The 21432-nt window shown below is 36.2% G+C and overlaps 2 protein-coding genes across 2 annotated transcripts; both read right to left on the minus strand.

Annotated features, from left to right (window-relative positions):
- Positions 1-6484: 6484 nt before the first annotated feature.
- Positions 6485-14950, minus strand: LOC103837017 (ABC transporter B family member 22). The gene is made up of 7 exons (XM_009113347.2): positions 14735-14950; positions 13358-13412; positions 13055-13233; positions 12526-12983; positions 11886-12426; positions 10735-11631; positions 6485-9740 (listed from the first exon to the last, which is right to left on the minus strand). The coding sequence occupies exons 1-7, from the start codon at positions 14927-14929 to the stop codon at positions 8370-8372; spliced, it is 3696 nt and encodes a 1231-aa protein (XP_009111595.2). The 5' UTR covers positions 14930-14950; the 3' UTR covers positions 6485-8369.
- Positions 14951-18876: 3926 nt separating this feature from the next.
- On the minus strand, positions 18877-21229 carry LOC103837018 (CLAVATA3/ESR (CLE)-related protein 25-like). The gene is made up of 3 exons (XM_009113348.3): positions 19915-21229; positions 19329-19393; positions 18877-19255 (listed from the first exon to the last, which is right to left on the minus strand). The coding sequence occupies exons 1-2, from the start codon at positions 20121-20123 to the stop codon at positions 19357-19359; spliced, it is 246 nt and encodes an 81-aa protein (XP_009111596.1). The 5' UTR covers positions 20124-21229; the 3' UTR covers positions 18877-19255; positions 19329-19356.
- Between the last annotated feature and the right edge of the window lie 203 nt (positions 21230-21432).

Here is a 21432-nt window from a genome sequence, read left to right on the forward strand (position 1 = left end):
ACTTCTCAAGTTTTAATCGATGTGGGACTCTCTTATTTCCTTTCAATAATGCCAACATGGCTTTTTATAAAGAGCTCGTAAGCCCATTTCCTTTTCACATTTGCCTTTCATTATTTGAGCTAATAAGCTTAATAATTAGGCCCAATAATCCCCCACATGAATAGAAATGACTCTAAACATATGCAGACTAGATGCAGACTCAACAGACTCTAAAAAACTATACTTATTCTAATCCTGACTAGACTAGACAGACTTATCGAGAGTGTTTGCAAAAAATTCACTGTGTTTGAGTTGGTGGCATTTTTAAGCCTTGAACCACTCATAGTTAATATCTGTCGGGTTTACTTTACCAGAAGGTGAACATGATGTCTTGAACCAACCGGTGTTTTATGTAGACCGAGACAACAGGCATAACGCAGCTTCATTTTCTCGTAGAACTTAGTTCTCTATTGTGTTCATTGTGGCCCTGAACTATTCCTGGTTTTCATGAGTGAACTTAGAGAATATAGCCTTGCATTCATTCTCCTAGAAACGGCCCCATTTCACACTCATTAGGTGATTGACCATGAAAAGTATTGAGTAATACTCCGCTTAGAAGCTATGGAATCATTAAAAGCTTATGCTTATCCTTCACACATTCGTTAGCACTTTTATCATCTTAGGAGCTGGGAAGAGACTACTTTGTCTCAAGTGCTTTGGTTAGATTCTGTTTGATTTTGTTTTCCCTTTGAACCTACGTCTTGGGATCTCCAGTCATGATAGGTAGGGTTGCAGTCAAGCATCCTCATTCGTTATAGGCTTTAAACCCATTCCTTTTGATGATTTAGCAACAACATCTCGTGGCAAACCTTTAGTAAATGGATCCGCTAGGTTGTCAGCCGATTTGATGTAGTCTATTGTGATTACACCAGTTGAGATAAGTTGTCTAATGGTTTTATGTCGTCTTCTGATGTGACGAGATTTACCATTGTAGAGATTATTCTGAGCCCGAGCTATTGCTGATTGACTATCACAATGTATGCGTATAGCTGGCACAGGTTTCTCCCACATAGGGATATCTTCCAAAAAATTTCTAAGCCATTCAGCTTCTTCTGCTGCTTTGTCTAAGGCTATGAACTCAGATTCCATGGTTGATCTGGCTAACACTGTTTGTTTGGTAGATTTCCATGATATTGCTGCTCCTCCTAGTGTAAGTACATATCCACTTGTGGATTTTGAGTTTTTAGAGTCTGATATCCAGTTAGCATCACTGTATCCTTCTAAAACTGCTGGTTCTTTACCATAGTGAAGCCCAAAATCTTTGGTGTAGCGCAAGTAATTGAGTACCCTCGTTATAGCTTTCCAGTGTGTATGACCTGGATTACTTGTATATCGACTAAGTACGTTTACTGCATGCGCCAGATCTGGTCTAGTACAATTTGTCAAGTACATGAGACTTCCAATTACACGTGCATACTCGTTTTGTGAAACCGCTTCACCTGAATTCTTTGTCAAGTGCATTTGGGGATCTAACGGAGTTTTTGCCGTACTATTAGAGTAATTTTTAAATCTCTCTAATATTGTTTGAGCATAATGAGATTGGGTTAAGATAATTCCGTTTGAATTTCTTTTGACTTTAACCCCGAGAATTACATCTACTAATCCCAAGTCTTTCATCTCAAATGTCCCTTTGAGCATGTTCTTTGTTTGATTGATAATGTCTTTATTGCTTCCAATAATGAGCATATCATCTACATATAGGCATAGTAAAACATACGCATTTTTGGTAGTTTTGTAGTATATGCATTTGTCACATTCATTTATTTTGAAACCATTTGACATCATTGTATTGTCAAATTTTTCGTGCCATTGTTTAGGAGCTTGTTTAAGCCCATAAAGTGACTTTACAAGTCGACATACTTTGTCTTCCTGTCCGGAAATGACAAAACCTTCAGGTTGTTTCATGTAAATTTCCTCTTCTAAATCACCATTTAGAAAAGCAGTTTTTACATCCATTTGATGGATTTCTAAGTCTCTTAAGGCTGCGATTGCTATCATCAGTCTTATTGATGTTATTCTCGTCACTGGAGAATATGTATCAAAATAGTCAAGGCCTTCCTTTTGTCGGAATCCTTGAACTACTAGCCTAGACTTGTATTTTCCACCAGGTTTGCGTGTCATTATCCATTTATTCCCTAATGCTTTACAGCCAGGTGGTAAATCCGTTATGTAATACGTATAATTTTGCATAATCGAATCTAATTCACTCCTGACAGCTTCGTTCCAAAATGGAGCTTCTGGTGAAGCCATGGCTTCTGCCAAAGTTTTTGGAGCATTTTCTACTAAAAATGCCATTAGGAAATCTTCACCAAAAGATTTTTCCTTTCGAGCTCTTTTGCTTCTTCGAGGTTCATCTTTTTCTTCATTTTCTGAAATATCATTTATAGAAATCTCGAAGTTTGTCTCAGTTTCTGAGTTTTTGTCATTGTCTCTTTCTTCTCGAGTTCGTTTTGAACCTTGTTTTTCCCTATATGGAAAAATATTTTCGAAGAAAGATGCATTTCTAGATTCCATGACTGTATTTTCATGAATATTTGATATTTCAGATTTATGTACCAGAAATCGATAAGCATTACTCTTATGTGCATATCCGATGAAGATGCAATCCACTGTTTTAGGTCCAATAGTGACCTTCTTTGGTGGCGGTACCGCAACTTTTGCCAGGCACCCCCACACTTTGAGGTATTTATACGAAGGTAAATTACCTTTCCATAATTCATATGGAGTTTTGCCAGTTATTTTGTGTGGAATTTTGTTGAGGATATAATTAGTGGTAAGCAACGCTTCCCCCCACATGTTCCGGGGTAACCCAGATTCCTGCAACATAGCATTCATCATCTCTTTTAGAGTTCGATTTTTTCGTTCAGCAACTCCATTAGATTCTGGTGAGTAAGGAGCTGTAGTTTGATGGATTATTCCATGTTCTTTACAGAATGCATTGAACGGACCATCATACTCGCCTCCTCTGTCGCTTCTAACTACTTTAATAGTTGTTTTAAGCTGATTTTCGACCTCGAGTTTAAATTCTTTAAATTTTTCTAAGGTTTCATCTTTGCTATGTAATAAATAAACATAACAATATTTTGTGCAGTCATCTATGAAGGTCACAAAGTACTTTTTACCACCTCTAGTTTGTAAGTATTTTAAATCACATAAATCAGTGTGAATTAAATCTAGAGGTTTATTAGTTCTTTCAACACGAGGTGATGGCGTTTTTGTGAGCTTAGCCTGTACGCATACTTCACATTTTTGTTTACTTGTTTTGCATTTAGGAATTAGATTTAAATTCATTAATCTTTGTATTGATTTGTAGTTTACATGGCCTAATCTTTCATGCCATATATTAAAAGACTCAACCAAATAAGCAACTGGCTCATTCTTATTCATTGAAACTTTTGGAGCTACAACTTTTGGAGTGACTGTCATTACATTCAACTTGACAAGTCCACCCTTAACATATCCCCTTCCCAAATACATCCCATTCTTCCTAATCACGAGCTTATCCGCCTCAAAGCTTGTGGCGAATCCATTCTTGCTGAGCAAGGTTCCCGAGACCAGGTTCTTCCTCATGTCAGGCACATGCTTCACATTTGTCAGAGTGACCTCACGTCCAGATGTCATCTTCAAGATCACATTGCCGCGTCCTTCAATCTTGGAGACTGCAGTGTTTCCCATCTTGAGCTTCTCCTCAGTCTTGCTTTTCTGATAGGTGCTGAACATCGCCCTATCGGTGCAAATGTGGGTGGTTGCACCAGTGTCATACCACCATTCCTTGGGGTTGTTGCTTTCAACCATGTTGGCTTCAGTCACCACAGCAACGAGATCCTCCTCAGTGAGATTTGCCTGAGCCTTCTCATCCTTGATCTTTTTGCGACACTCAACTGTCTTGTGCCCCACTTTGTGGCAGTAGTGACATTTCCCCTTGAACTTCTCCACATTCGCATTGATCTCAATACCTTTGTTCTTGAAGTTTTTTCCAGAAGCCTTCAAGGCTGCAGCAGTTTTGGAAGGCTTGGCAGGAGAATAGGCGTGGGCCTTTCCTTTGCCTTTGTGCTCAGCCATGTTGACACTGTGCTCCTTTGTACCGACCTTTGCAGCAGTTCGGTTTCTGGATTCCATCTGAAGCCTCGTGATGAGCTCCTCGAGCCCCATCTTCTTCTTCTTGTGCTTCAAGTAGTTCTTGAAATCCGCATAGCTTGGAGGAAGCTTTTCAATGAAGCTGAGAGTTGTGAATGTCTCGCAGATGGACATTCCTTCAGCAGCGATTTCATGGCAAATGAGCTGAAGCGCTTCCACCTGATCCATGATGGGTTTTGAATCCACCATTTTGAAGTCGTGGAATTTTGAGACCACATACTTCTGGCAGCCAGCGTCCTCACCTCTGTACTTCTTGTCTAGTGATCTCCATAGCTCTTTCGCCGTGGGGATCTCACAGTAGACACGGTACAATGGGTCAATGAGGCGACCCAAAATGTAGTCTTTGCAGATGAAGTCGGAATGCACCCATGTGTCAACAGTTGCGAGCCTGTGAACATCATCAATCCCGTAGGGCATAAGGGGCTTGTCCTCCTGGAGGAACTTCTCCAGCTTCATCGTTGCCAGGAAGAACAACATCTTCTTTTGCCACGTTTTGAAGCCTTTGCCATCAAATTGGTTTGGCATCAGTCCTTGAGTGAACACACTAGGGACAGTCGGAGGAGTTTGAACTGCCACCGGACCACTTGCAGTTGCTGAAATGGAACCCGTCTGATAAAGACCAGCACCGAATAGGGTACGGCGAGTGGTTTCATCAGCAGCATTCCCCGCAGGGAGAAAAGTGCTCGTTGTTGCTGCAGTGGTTGACGCTGTGATGTTTCCAGCGGTTGTCACGCCAGTTGCTGCAGCGTTGAGTGGAGTCTGAATGACATCCGAGGTGTCCATGGGAGTGGGGGTGTCGTTCTCGTTTGTCATTTTCCTGTAGAGAAAACATGAAAACGGATTAGTACTCCATTCAACATTTAACATATTATTTTAAATAAAATAATAGTCTAAAATCGATGTTCATTTTTGGTGTTTGAACCAAATCATATCGATATAAGTCTTGGAAAAACGTTTTGCAAACTCGCTTAAAAAACGTTCGCAGAAATCATTTTTAAAGACTTAGAATGTTTCACAAACTCGCATAAGAAAGCGATCTTGAAACGATTTATTTATAGAACGTTTTGAAGATGTATCAGAAACGTTTTGCGAAAAATGCTAAAAAACAATTCGCAAATCGTAATGAAATAAAACAGAAACGTTTCGCGGAAGTACTATAAAGCAAATCGCAAACACGTTTTTAGAATAACGCAGAAACGTTTCGCGGATAAGCGTATAGCAAATCGCAAACATCGTTATGAAATAAGAATAACCGTTTCGCGGAAGTGCTAGGAAGCAAATCGCAAACACGGTTCCAAAACCCGTTTTATAAATCGTTCTTCAATCCGATTCGAGCTTTAGACATAAAGCGATTTTGAGTTAAGATTGTAGTAGCCGGTAAACCGGACTGATGTAAACGATATAATAAAAGCGAAGTTAAGGAAATAGACGAATATAGAAAACGAATACGAGAACGATAAGAAACCGTATCCGCAACAAGACATGGAGGCGAGATATGATCTCTTTCCTTAACTCAAAATATTCGCTCCGTTAGTGAGACGGGACTGTACGAATATAGAGTCCCAGGATACAACCATGGCAGACGACTCACGCCTCACCCGTGATCGCCCTATCGAACAAAAAAATCTACGAAACACTCTCGCAATAATAGACTTACGCAGAGGGAATTTTGCTGTTGGATTTCGATTCAGAAAAGGTTGAAGAAAATGAGAAGAGGAGAGTCCGTATTTAAAGAGAAGACTAGGAGCGGTTTTTCGAAACTGTTGCGAACGTTTTTCCGAAAATCTCGCAAAGATCTCGGAGTGGAACGTTGAGCAGCTTTCTCCGCAAGTTTCTCTCTTGTTGACTCGTTCTGATCCATTTCGAACAGATAAACTTCGTGTTGTTTTTAAACGAACTACATGTCGTTTATACACAAATGTCATGCTGGTTTTTTGGAAATAAAATGGCAAAGCGTTGAGCTTAACTTGGTCCAAAAAAAATAATTCTTATCGGGCCCAAGCCCAAGCCCACGCCGAGCCGAGCCGGCCGGACGGCGGCGGCGGCGCGCGCGTGGGGAGCTCTCTCTTCCTCTGAGCCGTTTAATCCAAGGAGAGTGTGATACCATATATATACATCACAACTTCTCAAGTTTTAATCGATGTGGGACTCTCTTATTTCCTTTCAATAATGCCAACATGGCTTTTTACAAAGAGCTCGTAAGCCCATTTCCTTTTCACATTTGCCTTTCATTATTTGAGCTAATAAGCTTAATAATTAGGCCCAACAATGGTCATAAGTCAGAAAACTACTAAGAAGTTAGGTATTATGCCATATTTAAATAGAAAACAAAGAGCATAAAGAAAAGATAAAAAAGAACCTTGGAGATGGCTTTCATGAAGTTCCCATCGTCGAACGAACCACCGAGGTCATTCAGTAGCAAGCCAATGACGAAATATATAATAGGAGTTACGAAGCCATCACCGACGGCTCCGATGAGTCCAAGTCCCATCAACATCCAATCCACACCGTCCGCGTGCATAAAAATCGACCTTATGCTTCCGCAACTCTTCTTTTTCAACTTCATCATCCTTAACGTGTACTTTTTTTGGTGGATTTTCTCGTGTACTCTTTCACGTCTTATTGGTCGTTTTTTATTAGCATTTGTGGTGGTACACAGAAGTAGACCGTGGGACTATTAATAATATACAACATTTTAACTATTATAAGTTTATAACATGCGTGAAAATCAGCAACTTCCTTATTTTTATTCGTTTTTCCTCCGTATCTATATTCATGATTCTTTTAAACAGCACCATTAAATGATGTCTGCCAAACTATATCTCAAGCTTTCGTGTCTCCCACCTCGTTCTTGTGATATCTGACGAGATTTGGAAAACTAAAAATCTTATCTCAAAGCTGGAAGCATCAAATCTTATTTATTTGTTTTAATGTAGTAAGACCGGAACCAGGCAAGGATATCAATCCTTCGGGAGCCTGACGTTCCAAAGCAACAAGACCAAGCTAAAGAGATATGAAAAAAATGAAGAGATGGTAAACTAAAACTTAAGCTGCAAGTTTCTACAAAGGAACTGAAGCAAATGTCCTGATAATAACGACCATTGGAACAAAAAATATGTAGTAAAACCTTTTTAGCATGGTAAGTGGAGATGTCGAGCATGCTTCCAATTTTTTTTTTTTAAATAGGTCTATAAATTAGATGTAAAAAATAATTTGAATTTGAATTTTAAATTTAGAATTTAAATTTTTAAAAATTATATATATATATATATATATATATATAGATAAAACTATTAATGAAAAACATAAGTTTTAATATATCTTTAATATTTTTTTTCCAATAGAGCTTACAAATAATTTGAGATAACACTATCTTCACGTGTCGTACTATTACTTACAGAGCTATTTGAAATTCCATTGACTTTGGCTAATCTTACATAACATCTAGAACAACCTTATTGGCAAGATCTCCATTTAGTATCTCAAACAAAAAAATATTAATATTTTGAGATGATTTTGTTAGATAATTAAGTTTAATTTGAAAAATAATTTTTTTTTCTTGAATTTTTCATTTGTTCTATTCATTCTAAAATTATGATTACTACTGAAATACCATACTTTTTTTTCGAAATGGTTTGTTTTACTCATACATCCTCATTTTCATCACTTCTTTACTAAATTACTATTTATCATCAATACAACAACCACCGTTAATGACAATCAAAATCAAACTCTAAATGCATATAAAAATCAACATTTATCCCATTTCTTACATACTCAGAACCATTTCTCATTCCATTTCTTTTATATTTCATCTCAAAGTCCCAAAATTTATTGCGACACTGATTAATATACATAGAGTGAGCTTGTAGTTTACATTAGCAGCTATAGTTATATACTGTCTGGAATGTGTAATACAATGAAACAAACACTAGTCCCGTACTGTCTTCTATACTGTTTACATTTTCCGGTTGGAATCTCTTGAAATCTTTGAAACAGGGGGACTGCCCCCTCTTTATATTCTCAGTTTCAAAACCAATATCAACTCAATTCTCATAAGTGTACATTACATATTAGGCACGTTCTTGACATTTAACAACTCATTTAAAAAGCCAACGCCAAGAGTTACAAAAACAAAACTGAGTATCGATCTTTAGGCTTTCCCTACTCTCTTCACTTTCATCTTCTTACTTTCAACAAAGATTTCTTTGGAGACTCACCAATGAGAAATAAGCACCCGTGGGACCCTTTGCCAACAACGACGAGTGGTTCCCACATTCAACTACTTTCCCTTTATCCAAAACCGCGATGACGTCGCAGTTTTGTATCGTACTAAGCCTATGAGCGATCACCACACTCGTCCTCCCAACCATCACTCGCTCCAGCGCGTCTTGCACCACACGCTCCGACTGACTATCCAAAGCGCTCGTCGCTTCATCGAGTAGGAGAACAGACGGGTTCTTCAGAACCGCACGAGCTATAGCAATCCTCTGTTTCTGCCCACCCGACAAGAATACACCTCTGTCTCCACAGTTCGTGTCATAACCGTTGGTTAGCGATGTAATAAAATCATGAGCGTTCGCTGCTTTCGCCGCCTCTATAATCTCCGACTCGTCGATATTCACAGACGCTCCACCGTACATTATGTTCTCTCGGATAGTGCCGGCGAATAAAGCTGGCTCTTGGCTAACCAAAGCTATGTGTTGACGTAACGTTCTCAAATGATACGATTTTAGGTCACGACCGTCGATTTTTACACAACCCTTTAACGGGTCGTAGAACCGTTCGATCAAGCTTATTATCGTTGACTTTCCTGAACCGCTTGGACCGACAATAGCTGTTGACTTTCCTTGGTCTATCTCAATAGACAAGTTCTTGAATATAGCCACGTTTGGTCGTGTAAGATAAGAAAAGTCAACGTTGACAAAACTTATCTGTCCTTTTATTTTCTCCGTTACGTACCCGTTTGGACTCTCTGGCTCAATGGTTGTGGAACGGTCCAACACTGCGAACACAGACCCAACAGCATCCGAGCCTTTAGCTAGATCGGTCGTCATGCTCCCAGCGTCTGCTATGACCCGACCAGTACTCACAAAGACCGTAAAGATCTCAAAGAACTGTTTTGCCACGATCTTGCCGTCAGTGATTAGTCTACCACCATACCAGAAGTTCAAAACCGAAGTGCATGTTATAAGGCTTCGTGAAGTTGCGAGGACGGTTCCAGCTAGCCATGATTGGCGAACGCTTTCCTTTCTTGGACCTTCTTGAATCCTTTTGAGTAGTTTCAAGATATGTTCTTGTGATGAGAAAGATGTGATGGTTCTGATGTTGGAGACAGCTTCTGCTGCTAGTTTGCTACTCTCGTCTTGTGCTTTGATTGCTTTCTTGGATATGGTTTTGAGGAGAATACGTTGCGTGTAGAAGCAGACTACAACAACTGGCTGCGCCGCCATCATGACAATGGCTAGACGCCAAGCGATGACTAAACCTACTGTGCAAGCTACGGCTACTGCTGCTATGGTTTGTACCAACAATGAAACTCGTTCACCAACCAATGACCTCACCTATGGTAAAACAAAACATTACAAGGTCAGTGTTCTAAAGTCCAGGTGCTACGTGGTGGGCAGATGCCTATCGGATTTTAAGCACTAATATTCAAAAATAAATATATTACTATAATTACTATAATTATTCATTTTATATATATAATTATTTACATTCAAATTATTTATTTTAAGTATTTAAATTCATTTAGATTATTTATCTTTGTATTTTAAACATGTATTTATATTTATAATTTGAAACCACTTATATGTTAAAATTTATTTTGTAATAAAATATTATATTTGAAATATAATTTATTTTCAAGTTTCTAAAACTAATGTATAACATAAAAGTTTATATTCATAAGATATACTCCATTCGTTCCTAAAAGATCCATGTTTTAGAATTTTCACATTTTTTAATAAAACATATTAAAATTTATCTATAAGTGCATAGTTTTTTTGTAATTTTATATTTCCTATATTTTTAAACTAATAAAATTTTAAGAAATAAAATTAATGTTCTTGAACTTCACAATTTCTCATTATTAGTTGACAAAAATTGAATTGAAAATATAAAATATATATCATTTTGAAACACAAGTTTTCTCTAGAATATAGATCTTTTAGGAAGAGAGGGGTATCATTTATATAAAAGTATATTTGCGTCTAAGTTCCATTTAGGCATCCCTGTATACAGTTAGACGATACTCCCTCTGTTTTTAAAAGATACATATTTTAGACTTTTCACATATATTAAGAAAACTCATTAAATATGCATTGTTTTTTATGAATAACAATTTTTCATAACTTTTGGCCAATAGAAATTCAATAAACACTATTATTTTTTTTAAAAATTACAATTTTTCATAAAATCATACATTGAAAAGGTAAAAAATATATCTTTTTGAAACAAAATTTTTTTCTAGAACATACATCTTTTAGGAACGGAGAGAGTATTAATTTGTAGCGGCTGATGCAATGTAGTACACTGACTAGAGTTAAAGAGACATACCAAGTTAGCTTCTTTTGCAAGTCTTGAGCAAATTGCACCACTAGAGTTCTCTTCTTCATCGAACCAGTTGACTTCAAAGGTCAGAATCTTCTTGAGCATCTTCTCTCTGATACGTTTCGTCAGGTACTCTCCCATGTAAGCAAAACTATAATGTTGAATGATGTTGAGCAAGAAAGAAAAGACAGCTAGACCAACAAAGAACAAGACAAAGATCCTTGTCTTCTCCTTGATCTCGTCATGACTCGTTAGGAAATACACTGACACCATCGACCCCGAAACAAATGCACTTGTTGGTTGTACGGCCCCAAATAAAGCTGCACTTAAGCAACCATACAATGCATGTTTCCATTCTGGTCTATTCATTGCCATTAGTCTCTTAAATGATGGCACAGGCGGCTTCTTACCCTTAGGATCTGAACTAGGAAGATTCGACTCAATGCTTGAACTCGTTAACATGTTAGACCCGCTTTCACTAGATAGTTTTGGACCGTACGTCAAATCTTTGCTCAATATAGATAACTGACTTCCTTGCACCCTTACACTGACGTTACCATCAGATTCTTGATTATCCATCTGCTGCAAGCGGACTAGAGAAGTATATTTACCATCTAAGTTCTCCATGAGCGCTTCGTGTGAACCAGCTTCAACAATGCGACCTTCATGGACTACACATATAACATCAGCATCACGGATAGTAGAGAGACGGTGTGCAATAACAATAGTTGTACGTCCAAGAGAGGCATTATCCAAGGCTTCTTGAACTACCCTTTCGGATTCTGAGTCCAGTGCACTTGTTGCCTCGTCTAGTAAGAGGATGGTCGGTGATTTGATTATGGCACGTGCAATTGCTATCCTCTGCTTCTGTCCCCCTGACATTTGCACTCCTCTCTCCCCAACCTTTTTGTGAAAAATAATTTCCAAATTTAGGTTCGGTTAAAGACAAAGTTCTACATAGAAATTAGAAAAAAATGTGTTGCAAAAAAAAATGGAAAAAATACAGGGATCTCATAAAATATATTATATATAAGAAATATTGGACAGTCCATTCATAGACAAATGGTTTTGATTCAGAAGTCCATCTAACTTAATATGTACATTAAAACATAATCAATATGTTCTTAAATTGGAATCTAAGTTTGACAAATAAGAACCTGAGTTTTGTATCCTTGAGGGAATTGAGAGATGAAGTTATGAGCATTTGAGGCTTTTGCAGCTTCCACCACTTCATCCATGGATGCATCCTCTTTACCAAATAATATGTTCTCCTCTATTGTTGTAGCGAAGAGAGCCGGCTCTTGGCTGACTAAACCCATCTGCAATCTCAACCAATTAACTTGCAGCTTGTTAATGGACACACCATCAAGAAGAATCTCTCCTGCCACCGGGTCGTAAAACCTCTGCAATAGGGCCAACACGGTTGATTTTCCTGACCCGCTTCCACCAACCAGAGCAACAGTTTTTCCTGACGGAACTCTCAAACAGAAGTCATCAAAGATTGGAGTTTCTAGTCTAGAGGGGTACATGAACTTCACATGCTTAAATTCAACTTCTCCTTTAATTTTCTCTAGAGTTTGACCTTCAAGGTTGTCTGAGTCAATTTCTGGAACTCTTTCTATCACTTCCATGATCCTTTCCCCTGCTACAACCGCCTCTGAAAAGTATTTGAGATTCGACAAGCCTCGACCAAGTGATCTGAAAGGTGTAAGAAGATACAAAAGGTCTAAACAACAATATGTTTCTTCATTCTTGCTTGCCAAGAAAACTAAAAACCCTTAAACTATAGTTACTTACGTGCCGCCAAAGGTAAGGCAAATGATAACTGCAAAGATGGTACCACCTTTGGCACCATGGTACATAACCATCCGACTTCCATACCATGTCAGGAACGCCCAAATGGCGTAAATAATACCATTGCTCCCAATAGAGATACCTTTAACTAGCCCTTGTCTCACCCCTAGCTTCACCGAGCCTTGAAGCGCAAGTGAGAATTTAGCTATCAACTTCGTCTCACTACCAAATGCATAGACGGTTCGCACCAGCGAGATGGCTTGCTCGGCTATAGAACCAGCTTCATTGTACTCTTCACGTATTTTCCTCGAGATGCTGATGAGAGCACGTCCATACATCAGTCCAGGGATCAAGAGGAGAACGACGAACGGGAAGCCAACGATTGTGAGTCTCCATAGCATGATGAAAGCCACTATGTAGCTTGCGACAAAAGCAGATGCATTCATCAAAAAGTTCGGTAACTGCATTAAGAAACGGTTTAGGAACAATAAACATAATTAGAATGAAAAGATAGAGATAAACTAGTTGATACCTTTTCACTGAGGACATCTTGGATGACAAGGCTGTCACTAGAAACACTTGTGATTACATCAGAAGTGCTTGTGACATGAAGATCAAAGTAACCCACATCTTGTCTTAACACTGCTTTTAAGTATTTCTCTCTCATTTTTGCTGCTTGTCTCTCCCCTGTTCTTGTCCAGCAATATCCTTCTGTTTTGTATCCAACCCATCCAAAATAATTAAACAAAAATTAACTATATAGAAATGTACCCAAAAATATTTAAATTGTTTTTTTTTCCTTTGTAGATAAAAGAACATGGTCGAAGACACTTACCAAGAAAACATACCACCCATGATGCACTAGCCATATAAAGCAAAGCTACAGCATTCTGTTAATTATCCAGTGTGCAAAAAGAAGGAAAATACATTAGAACTCTTCTCGCATCAAGATTCACATTTATTTACAAAGTTGAATAGCTCATATCTTTTTTTTTTTTGAAACACTGCTCATAGGGCTGGGCAAATAAACCGAACCCGACCCGATAAAAATGAATCCGAACCGATCTGAACCCGATATAAAAACCGAATGAATCTTGTTTTATGGTATTTCAGGTTATGGGTATTATCCGAACCGAACCCGAACCTAAATGGATATCCGATAGAACCCGAAACATTCAAAATTTCTAAAAAGAACTTGTACCAAACATGATCTCAATTCCTAATATGTATTCAAAATATATTGAACATCTAAAATAATTATCTATTATATGAAGATTGATGGTTGAAGGTGGCGGTTGAAGGTTGAAGTTTTTAGATTTGGGTTTTATTTTTCATTGAATAATGTTTTTCATTTCATGAGAACTTGATTTTCGTTTCATGCTTTTATTTATTTGGTGTTATTTCGATCAATAACTGTATTTACCTTTCACTTAATTTTGAATGATTACATTTGATGTTCCTTTCTTTTTTTTTGAACCGATTTTATTTATGTTTTGGTTACAAAATAGGTAGAAATCAAGTATTTTAAAATCAAAGAACCGATTTTAGTTACTTTTTGGTTACAAAGTAGATATAAATCAGGTACATTTAAACCGAAGAACCGATTGGGACCCGAACCCGAAAGTACATCGGGTTATACCGGTTCTTTGAAGATTTACTAAACCCGACCCGATAGAACCCGAACCGGTCCCGAACCGAATTTTCATATAACCCGAATGGAGCTGATTTTGATAAACCCAAAAAACCGAAACCCGATTGGACTAAACCGAAACCCGATTGGGACTCCGAATGCCCAGGCCTAACTGCTCATATCTCATATATATTGTTTTTTACACATATTCTCGCTTCTAACATATTGTGATTGGTTTGGACATGGTTGTGGGTTTTACAAAAAAAAATTACCTGTAAAATTTTCAAAATTTTATAATAATAAAAAAAGAAAAATATAATAAAGGCACAAATATCCGATTCCGTGTGTGCTTGCATTAAAAAAAAAAAAACTTTGGAGACTACAGAAAAAAAAAAAGGGGGGGGGGGGGGGTAAAAGTCTCTAAACCAATTGTATCCATAGATATGGTCACAAGTTAAGTTTGGCAAAGTTTGGCATAGACGTTCGGTTTTAATTCGTATCAAGTCATCACGCCATATTTAGTCTACTGACCAAAAATAAAAAATAAAAATAAAAAACAGAAAGAAGAGAAAAAAGAAAAACCTTGGAGACGGCTTTCATGAAGTTCCCATCATTGAACGAACCGCCGAGGTCATTTAGTAGTAAGCCGGTGATGAAAAATATAATAGGAGTGACAAAGCCATCACCGATGGATCCGATTAAACCTAGTCCCATCAACATCCAATCCACACCATCTGCGTGCATAAATATCGATCTTAAGCTTACCCAACTCTTCATTTTCAACGTCTCCTTTTCCCTCTCTTCTCAACTGTTTCAGAAAAAATAGCAAACGATTTCTTGACCTAAAGGAAACGGCAGCTCACAGCCTTCCTGTTTTTTTGGTGGATCTTCTCGTGTAATGTTTATTTGTTCACGTCTTCTTGGTCGTGTTTTATATTAGCATTTGTGATACACAAGCAGACCGTAGGCCTATTAATAATATACAAGTTCTTATATACTATAACATGCGTTTTATATCAGCAACTTCATTCGTTTCTTCACTTTAAATTTATTTTGTTTTTAACTTTGATAATATTTGTTTGTGTTCCGTATCCATATACATAACTAGTAGAATCACGAAATGATTCTTTAAACAGCTGCACTAAATGATGTCTGCCATAATATCTCTCAGGCTTTCGTGTCTTCCACATCGTACTTGTGAATTCTGACCAAATTTCGGGAAATAATTAAATGCCAGAAGAATCAAATCTATTTTTAGTGGACAAAACTCATATTTTATTTGTGGAACTATCTTCACGTGTAGTCATCAGTGATACTATTAGTTAAAGAGCTATTTGAACATTTATAAACAAATAATGTAATATCTTCATCATGACAGGTTATCAATTTATCATTGACTTAAGCTGTCTTGCATAACATAGAATATTATTATAAAACATCGGTATCATTCAATACTGAGTACTGACCACTACAATTATAATACTAATATATTGCATAATACTTATATCATACAGTTAATTATTTTTGTATAAATTTTGATCTTGTTTTTTCAAAATAAATAAGTTTGTAGTTTTGGACCGTTTTCCTATAATCTTTTTGATAGTAACGATTAGCCCTGCGACTTTGCCCCGAACCGAACCAACATTTTCGGTTCGGTTATGTTTTCGAGATCGGTTTGGTTAGGTACAATTTTAAAAAATAATTCGGTTTTTGGTTCGGTTCGGTTTTTGAATTTTTTTCTTTTTTTAGAAAAACCGAAAATAACCGAACTTAACCGTAAATAACCGAAAATTCGAACCGAATATAACCGAATTTAACCGAAAAATCTGAACTTTTTTAAAAACCAATACCGAAATTAACTGAAAATCATTAAAATCGGGTATATTCAGAAATTTAGGTGAAAACCGAAAATAACTGAAAACCAAACCGAACCGAACCGAAATTTAATTCGGTTACTTTTGGAAATGTTTTTAAAAATTTCGGTTAACCGAAAACCGACGGTTCAGTTCGGTTTCGGAAAACCGAAGTCGCAGGGCTAGTAACGATGATACATTTTAATGTGTAAGTCATCCCGGTTTAAGTTTTTTTTTCATATCAATTTAGGTGTTCTTACCAAAATTACTAAAATAATTAGAAATTAAAATTTAATAAACAAAAAATTACTTTGAATAATAACATAAATTTAAATACTTAAGTTGGCTATTTAAATTTTAAATATTTAGATATTCGGCTATTTATTCAGATTTTACTTTTTACCTTTTTATTTTAGTATGTTTAGGTATCAATTCGTGTTTCAAAAAAAAAAAAAAGGGTATCAATTCGTGTTTGAAGTGCAAATTGATAAGGTGGAAGACATTCAAATTAAGTTCGCTTCTTATGCTAGTCTTGAGCAAATTGTGCCACTTGGGTTCTCATCTTCATCGAACGAATCAACTTCTATCTTGGAGAGCATCTTATATCGGAATCGGATATGTGTTTTCAGCACATAAGTAAAACTGTTAATGTTGATTGTTTTGATCAAGAAAGAAAAGAGAGCCATACCAACAAAACATAACACATGGATCCTTGGTTTCTTCTTTTATCTCATCATGAGTGACTCAAGGAAGTACACTGACACCATTGATCTCGAATATAATACATCGTACAAAATTATATCTTGCGATATATCATTGATGATCTTAAATATCTCTGAGGTCTCGCGAAGTACGTAGATACGTGATTTGTATTTTATTCGATATTTGTCTCACGAACGGGCATGGTATTTAGTATGTCTTACCGACCGTGTTTAATTTTCCTATAGACTAAAACCCGGAACCACGTTAGATAACGCGTATGATTTCATTTTTATTTTTTTGTAACTGATATGATTTCATTTTCCGTGTTTGTTTCTAAGTTGTTTCAAAATACCTAATATAATTAAATATTATATAAATTTCCATGTTTTGTCAAGAAATGGTACAAATTGTTCTATAATTGTTTCATACATATCTGAAATGATTTCTGTTATGACTTCAACGTTTCGTGTCTCCCACGTCGTCAGACTGACTATCTTTGAAAACAATCAATTGAAACCAAGAAAAATAAATCTGCTTAAAACGTTTTTGGAAACATTTAATCTGTCTGTCTAACACATTTTTTTAATTATACATGAATATCTTGGTCCCACAGAAATGGTCTAGACTAATCACGTATTGCCACTTGTCGGTCCCTTATCCGGGCGATGCCGAATGTTAATTCTCCGGTGGTTGAAACTCATATTTGAAGACAATTTGCTAATTTAGATAACATTTACTATTAATATCATTGATCATATATGTCTTTAACATTATAATAAAATTAGACTAAGGAATGGATGAATTTCAATATAAACAATAATTTATATCAGTCATTTATGATCCTCTAATTTGGTTTCAAATGTGAAATTGGAGCCTCTAAAAAATGAAAAAAAAACTAAAGGCTTGTAAATGTAATGTTCTGAACAAATGTAAATAAGGTTAGATCATCCAGTTCAAACACAAACGTGTTTGTTTGTTAGCTTGCACCCTGTAGTGTGCAATATCAGCAACACAGTTCAAGCCCTTCTCAACACATATTTTCTTTAGTGAATTCTTTGGGTTCAGTAAAGAAGCAAGGTAAGTTGTGGTCATGGAATGGCCACGATCACTCTTGTTCGCCATATAGCCATTCACTAGCCATGGATTGAAAAGAGTATTGACAAATCCCTAACTATAACAAACAATTTTTGTAGTGAATATACCGACTTTTACAGTTCTACTCCTATATATTGAGCGGAAGTCATTAACTCAACTGGAAAGACTTTGGACATTGTATCAGAGGTCCCTGCCTCAAGTGACAACTGAAACAAAACTAATATTATTGGATCTGAGGGATTACGGACGGCCCCAAATTTTCTAGTATTTAAAAAATAATATTCATCAGAATTTTAAGGGTCAATAATTAGATCAATAAATCGACTAAAATTTACTCTACGTAACAGGAAATATGTCTCTTCATTATTGAATTATCAGACTTAGGTGGCTGCTGGTCATTATGTCTTATGGACTTCCTTTTGATTTTCGACACACCAGAGAAGAAGACCGTGTGAAGTAAGCCGTTATAAACTTGTGATGGTAACGATGTTCGTGATTATATGATCTTGAGGTATTATATTTTGTGTATCATCTTGTACGACTTCCTACAACGAAGTTAGTAAAAATGTATTGTTCCATAAGATTCTAAAATGGATTTTTAGACTATGTTTATTGTTTAAAACAGAAGCGTATATGCTAAGTGGCTTCCCTTGTGTCTTTAAACTTCGGGTCTTGGAAGAATGACAAAACAAATTTTCACTTGTGTGTTTCTCTTACGAACAAAAGGAAAGTGAAAAACTTGACTCTGTCCCCCATGCAGAACAGGATAAAGAGAGTTTTTCTCTGGAAGAATCTTACTTTAGGGTCTGCTTCTCGATACAGTCAAAATCAAACTGAAAAAAAAGAGCGAGAGAAGATAGGTTTTGCATCTATGCTCACTCCTTTTGTGTATCACTTTGTCAGATTCCAAAGTTCAGAAGAACCCAAAGATGTGATTCTAAAGTTGTCCAAGGACAAACCTTATAATAATATATATAGCAAAATTATGGAGTCTCTTAGTTGTTATAGGGGAGATATATTACGAGGCATAGATTAAATAGTAGCTATCAGTTAATATTTTGTAAACAGAGCAACTTTAAGTTAATGGTTTGCTTTAGCAAAGGAAACCCAGGAGAGTTTGATGAAGACATAAGCTTATAATTAATACAAATCTAATTACAAAACCCTACAACTACAAAGCCCTTAAAAGTCTATAATATCTGCTTCAATCTTCTCACCTTCACTAAAGATTTCAAACTTCAGACGCAATGTTCCTTAAAAAAAGAGTAAAAGAGAGCTAAAACTTCACTTCCAAAATGCTACAAAGCAAGATGAGACTACACCTTTGCAAAAACAGAGCAAGGCTTCACAAGCTATGAGTTCATATATAGCATATATTGAATCTGACAGTATGGATTGCCCCCCAAATATAGTAGCTTCTTGACGTGGAGAGGTCGCATAAATTAGTAAGTGTCTGAAAATGAACAAAGCCCACATGAGACAAAACATTGTAGTTACGTGAAATATCTATAGAAAAAGTTGCATACCATGCACGTCGTATATATCAGAGCTATATCATACTCGTGTTGGCCGTCTCGAAGTTTTTGCTTTCCTGAAGTAGTTTTGGAACAAAAGCTTATTAAAGTTGAGTTCTCTCTGCAGTAGAACTTTAACTAAAGTGGTCAAGTTCTACACAAGTGCCTTTAGTTCCCTTTAAAGCATAGAAATTAGAGAAAGAATAAGCTTTTTATTTAAAAACATGATAACATTATCTGCTTTCAAAAAGACAAGTGACACTGAAAAGAAGGAAAGAACAAGAACTCTGCATGCTAATTTTACCAAAAAAAAAACTCTGCATGCTAAATAATCTTTTTAGAAACCAGTGATTATCGGTATTTGTGTAAAGTTTTTTTTTTTTGGGTACAAAGGTTAAAATTGCATACCATTTTCAAAGTATTTGTGTAAAGTTAAATAAAAAAAAAATCTTGAATTGAGCATACACTAATGATCTAAGATTTTACTTTTTGTATAGACTTGCTTAAACCAACTTCAAGACAAAAGGGTTGGTCTCAGATAGCAAACTCAAAGAAGGGAAAGTTAAAGGTCCAAAACTTGAAAGAAGATGAGGAGAACCTGTTGTGGATAGGATCCGGTCCATTTGGAACTTTTCGCTTGCTCACATGAAACAGATTCGCATCCTTACCACTAAACCGCAAAGGCTTGACGTTTTCTGTTGATGGAACACTTGGTGCAGAGTTTGCTAAGATACTGACAAGAAGTAACACAATGATAACTAGAGACACAACAGATCTAACCAAAGCTCTAATGCCACTTCCACCCATACTGCAGCTTATGTCCCTACAGCTTCCTGTTTAACGTGAACAACTGACCAACCAAACCCAAGAATAGACTGAGCAGAACATCCATGATGTTGGTGAAGTGACTGTCACATAAATAGAGAGAGATCTTTGGACAGAAGAAGCTAAAAGGGGAAAGAGAAGTAGGAAGCAAAAAAAAACAAGCATTCAAGTTGTTTTTATATACCTTAGAAGATAAATCAGTGATTGGCCCTAATTTAAAGATGAAAAACATATCTTTATGTAACATATGGGCCCGTTAAGTACCTTTTTCTTTGCTTTGATTTGTGAATTTTCATGCAGCAAACCATTGGGGACCTCACAAGCTCCCTTAAAAGCATAGGACAGTGTACCTTTTGTGACTGAGTATCAGCAAGCCTACTACTTTCCTTACCACTATCTTGAATCGCTTGGATGTTTCCTTTAAACAAAAAGAAAATCAATCAAGATTGTAACAATGCATAAGCAAATAACAAATCTTTGAAAAGGACCTAAAGCTACAATTTTCTTCCTCAAACACTTATGAGGGTACTTAGTACACAATACCTCAAAGCAAATAATAAAATAAACTTATTTTCATGTTAGCAAATAATGAGAATATGTGACACCAAGAACCAGATATGAAAACGAAATGAAGTTTTATCACATAACAAAACTACTTGAGATGTAACAGCCAGAAGAGTAGCAAATACTCCCTCTGTTTCTTATTACTTGATGTTTTACTCCAATGCACAAAGATTAAGAAAAACTATTCTTTTATCAAAAATATCATTAAATTACAATATAAAATTAATTTATTTAATTATAAATAAAAATAAGAAAAATTCAATTAGTTACACAGTTTTTGATAAAGTTAAAGTTACATAGATTTGTGTAAACTTCATTTATTATGAAACAACAAAACTTCTCTAAAACATCAAGTATATTGAAACGGAGAGAGTATATTTATTTACATCTGAACGAAAAAACTGCCTCTTGTATTTAAGGTTGGAACAAAGTTGCTCTTCAAGCTTAGCCTCTATTCATTGCCTTTATCCGGAATATGACTAGATGTGACTGATGAGAGTCAATGTGGCTTTTGAGCCCATTTTGGTCAACATATGGTGTAGACTACTATCATCTAATGCTTGAAGGCTACTAAATAACAGTAGTTGCATGATTGTTACACTTCATTAGAAATATAGTTTAGACAACTATCATCTAATTTGTACACTACAGATTGTATATTATTACATCATTTAGTTATCAATCTATAACTTGTTTGAGGTTGATGATTAAATAAACTTGACGTTTG

Source organism: Brassica rapa, chromosome A09 (assembly GCF_000309985.2).
Source record: "Brassica rapa cultivar Chiifu-401-42 chromosome A09, CAAS_Brap_v3.01, whole genome shotgun sequence".
In the NCBI taxonomy this organism is placed as follows: Eukaryota; Viridiplantae; Streptophyta; class Magnoliopsida; order Brassicales; family Brassicaceae; genus Brassica; species Brassica rapa.

Bases quoted from the DNA above. Each gene is read 5' to 3' on its own strand.
- LOC103837017 (XM_009113347.2), bottom strand. From the start codon at position 14,929: ATGAAGAGTTGGGTAAGCTTAAGATCGATATTTATGCACGCAGATGGT. The intron at 13,413-14,734 runs GTTTTTCTTTTT...GATAATTAACAG, and splicing joins TCATGAAAGCCGTCTCCAAG to AATGCTGTAGCTTTGCTTTA. The intron at 12,984-13,054 runs GTATCAACTAGT...TTCTTAATGCAG, and splicing joins AAGATGTCCTCAGTGAAAAG to TTACCGAACTTTTTGATGAA.
- LOC103837018 (XM_009113348.3), bottom strand. From the start codon at position 20,123: ATGGGTGGAAGTGGCATTAGAGCTTTGGTTAGATCTGTTGTGTCTCTA. The intron at 19,394-19,914 runs GTTCTCCTCATC...AAACTACTTCAG, and splicing joins CCGGATCCTATCCACAACAG to GAAAGCAAAAACTTCGAGAC.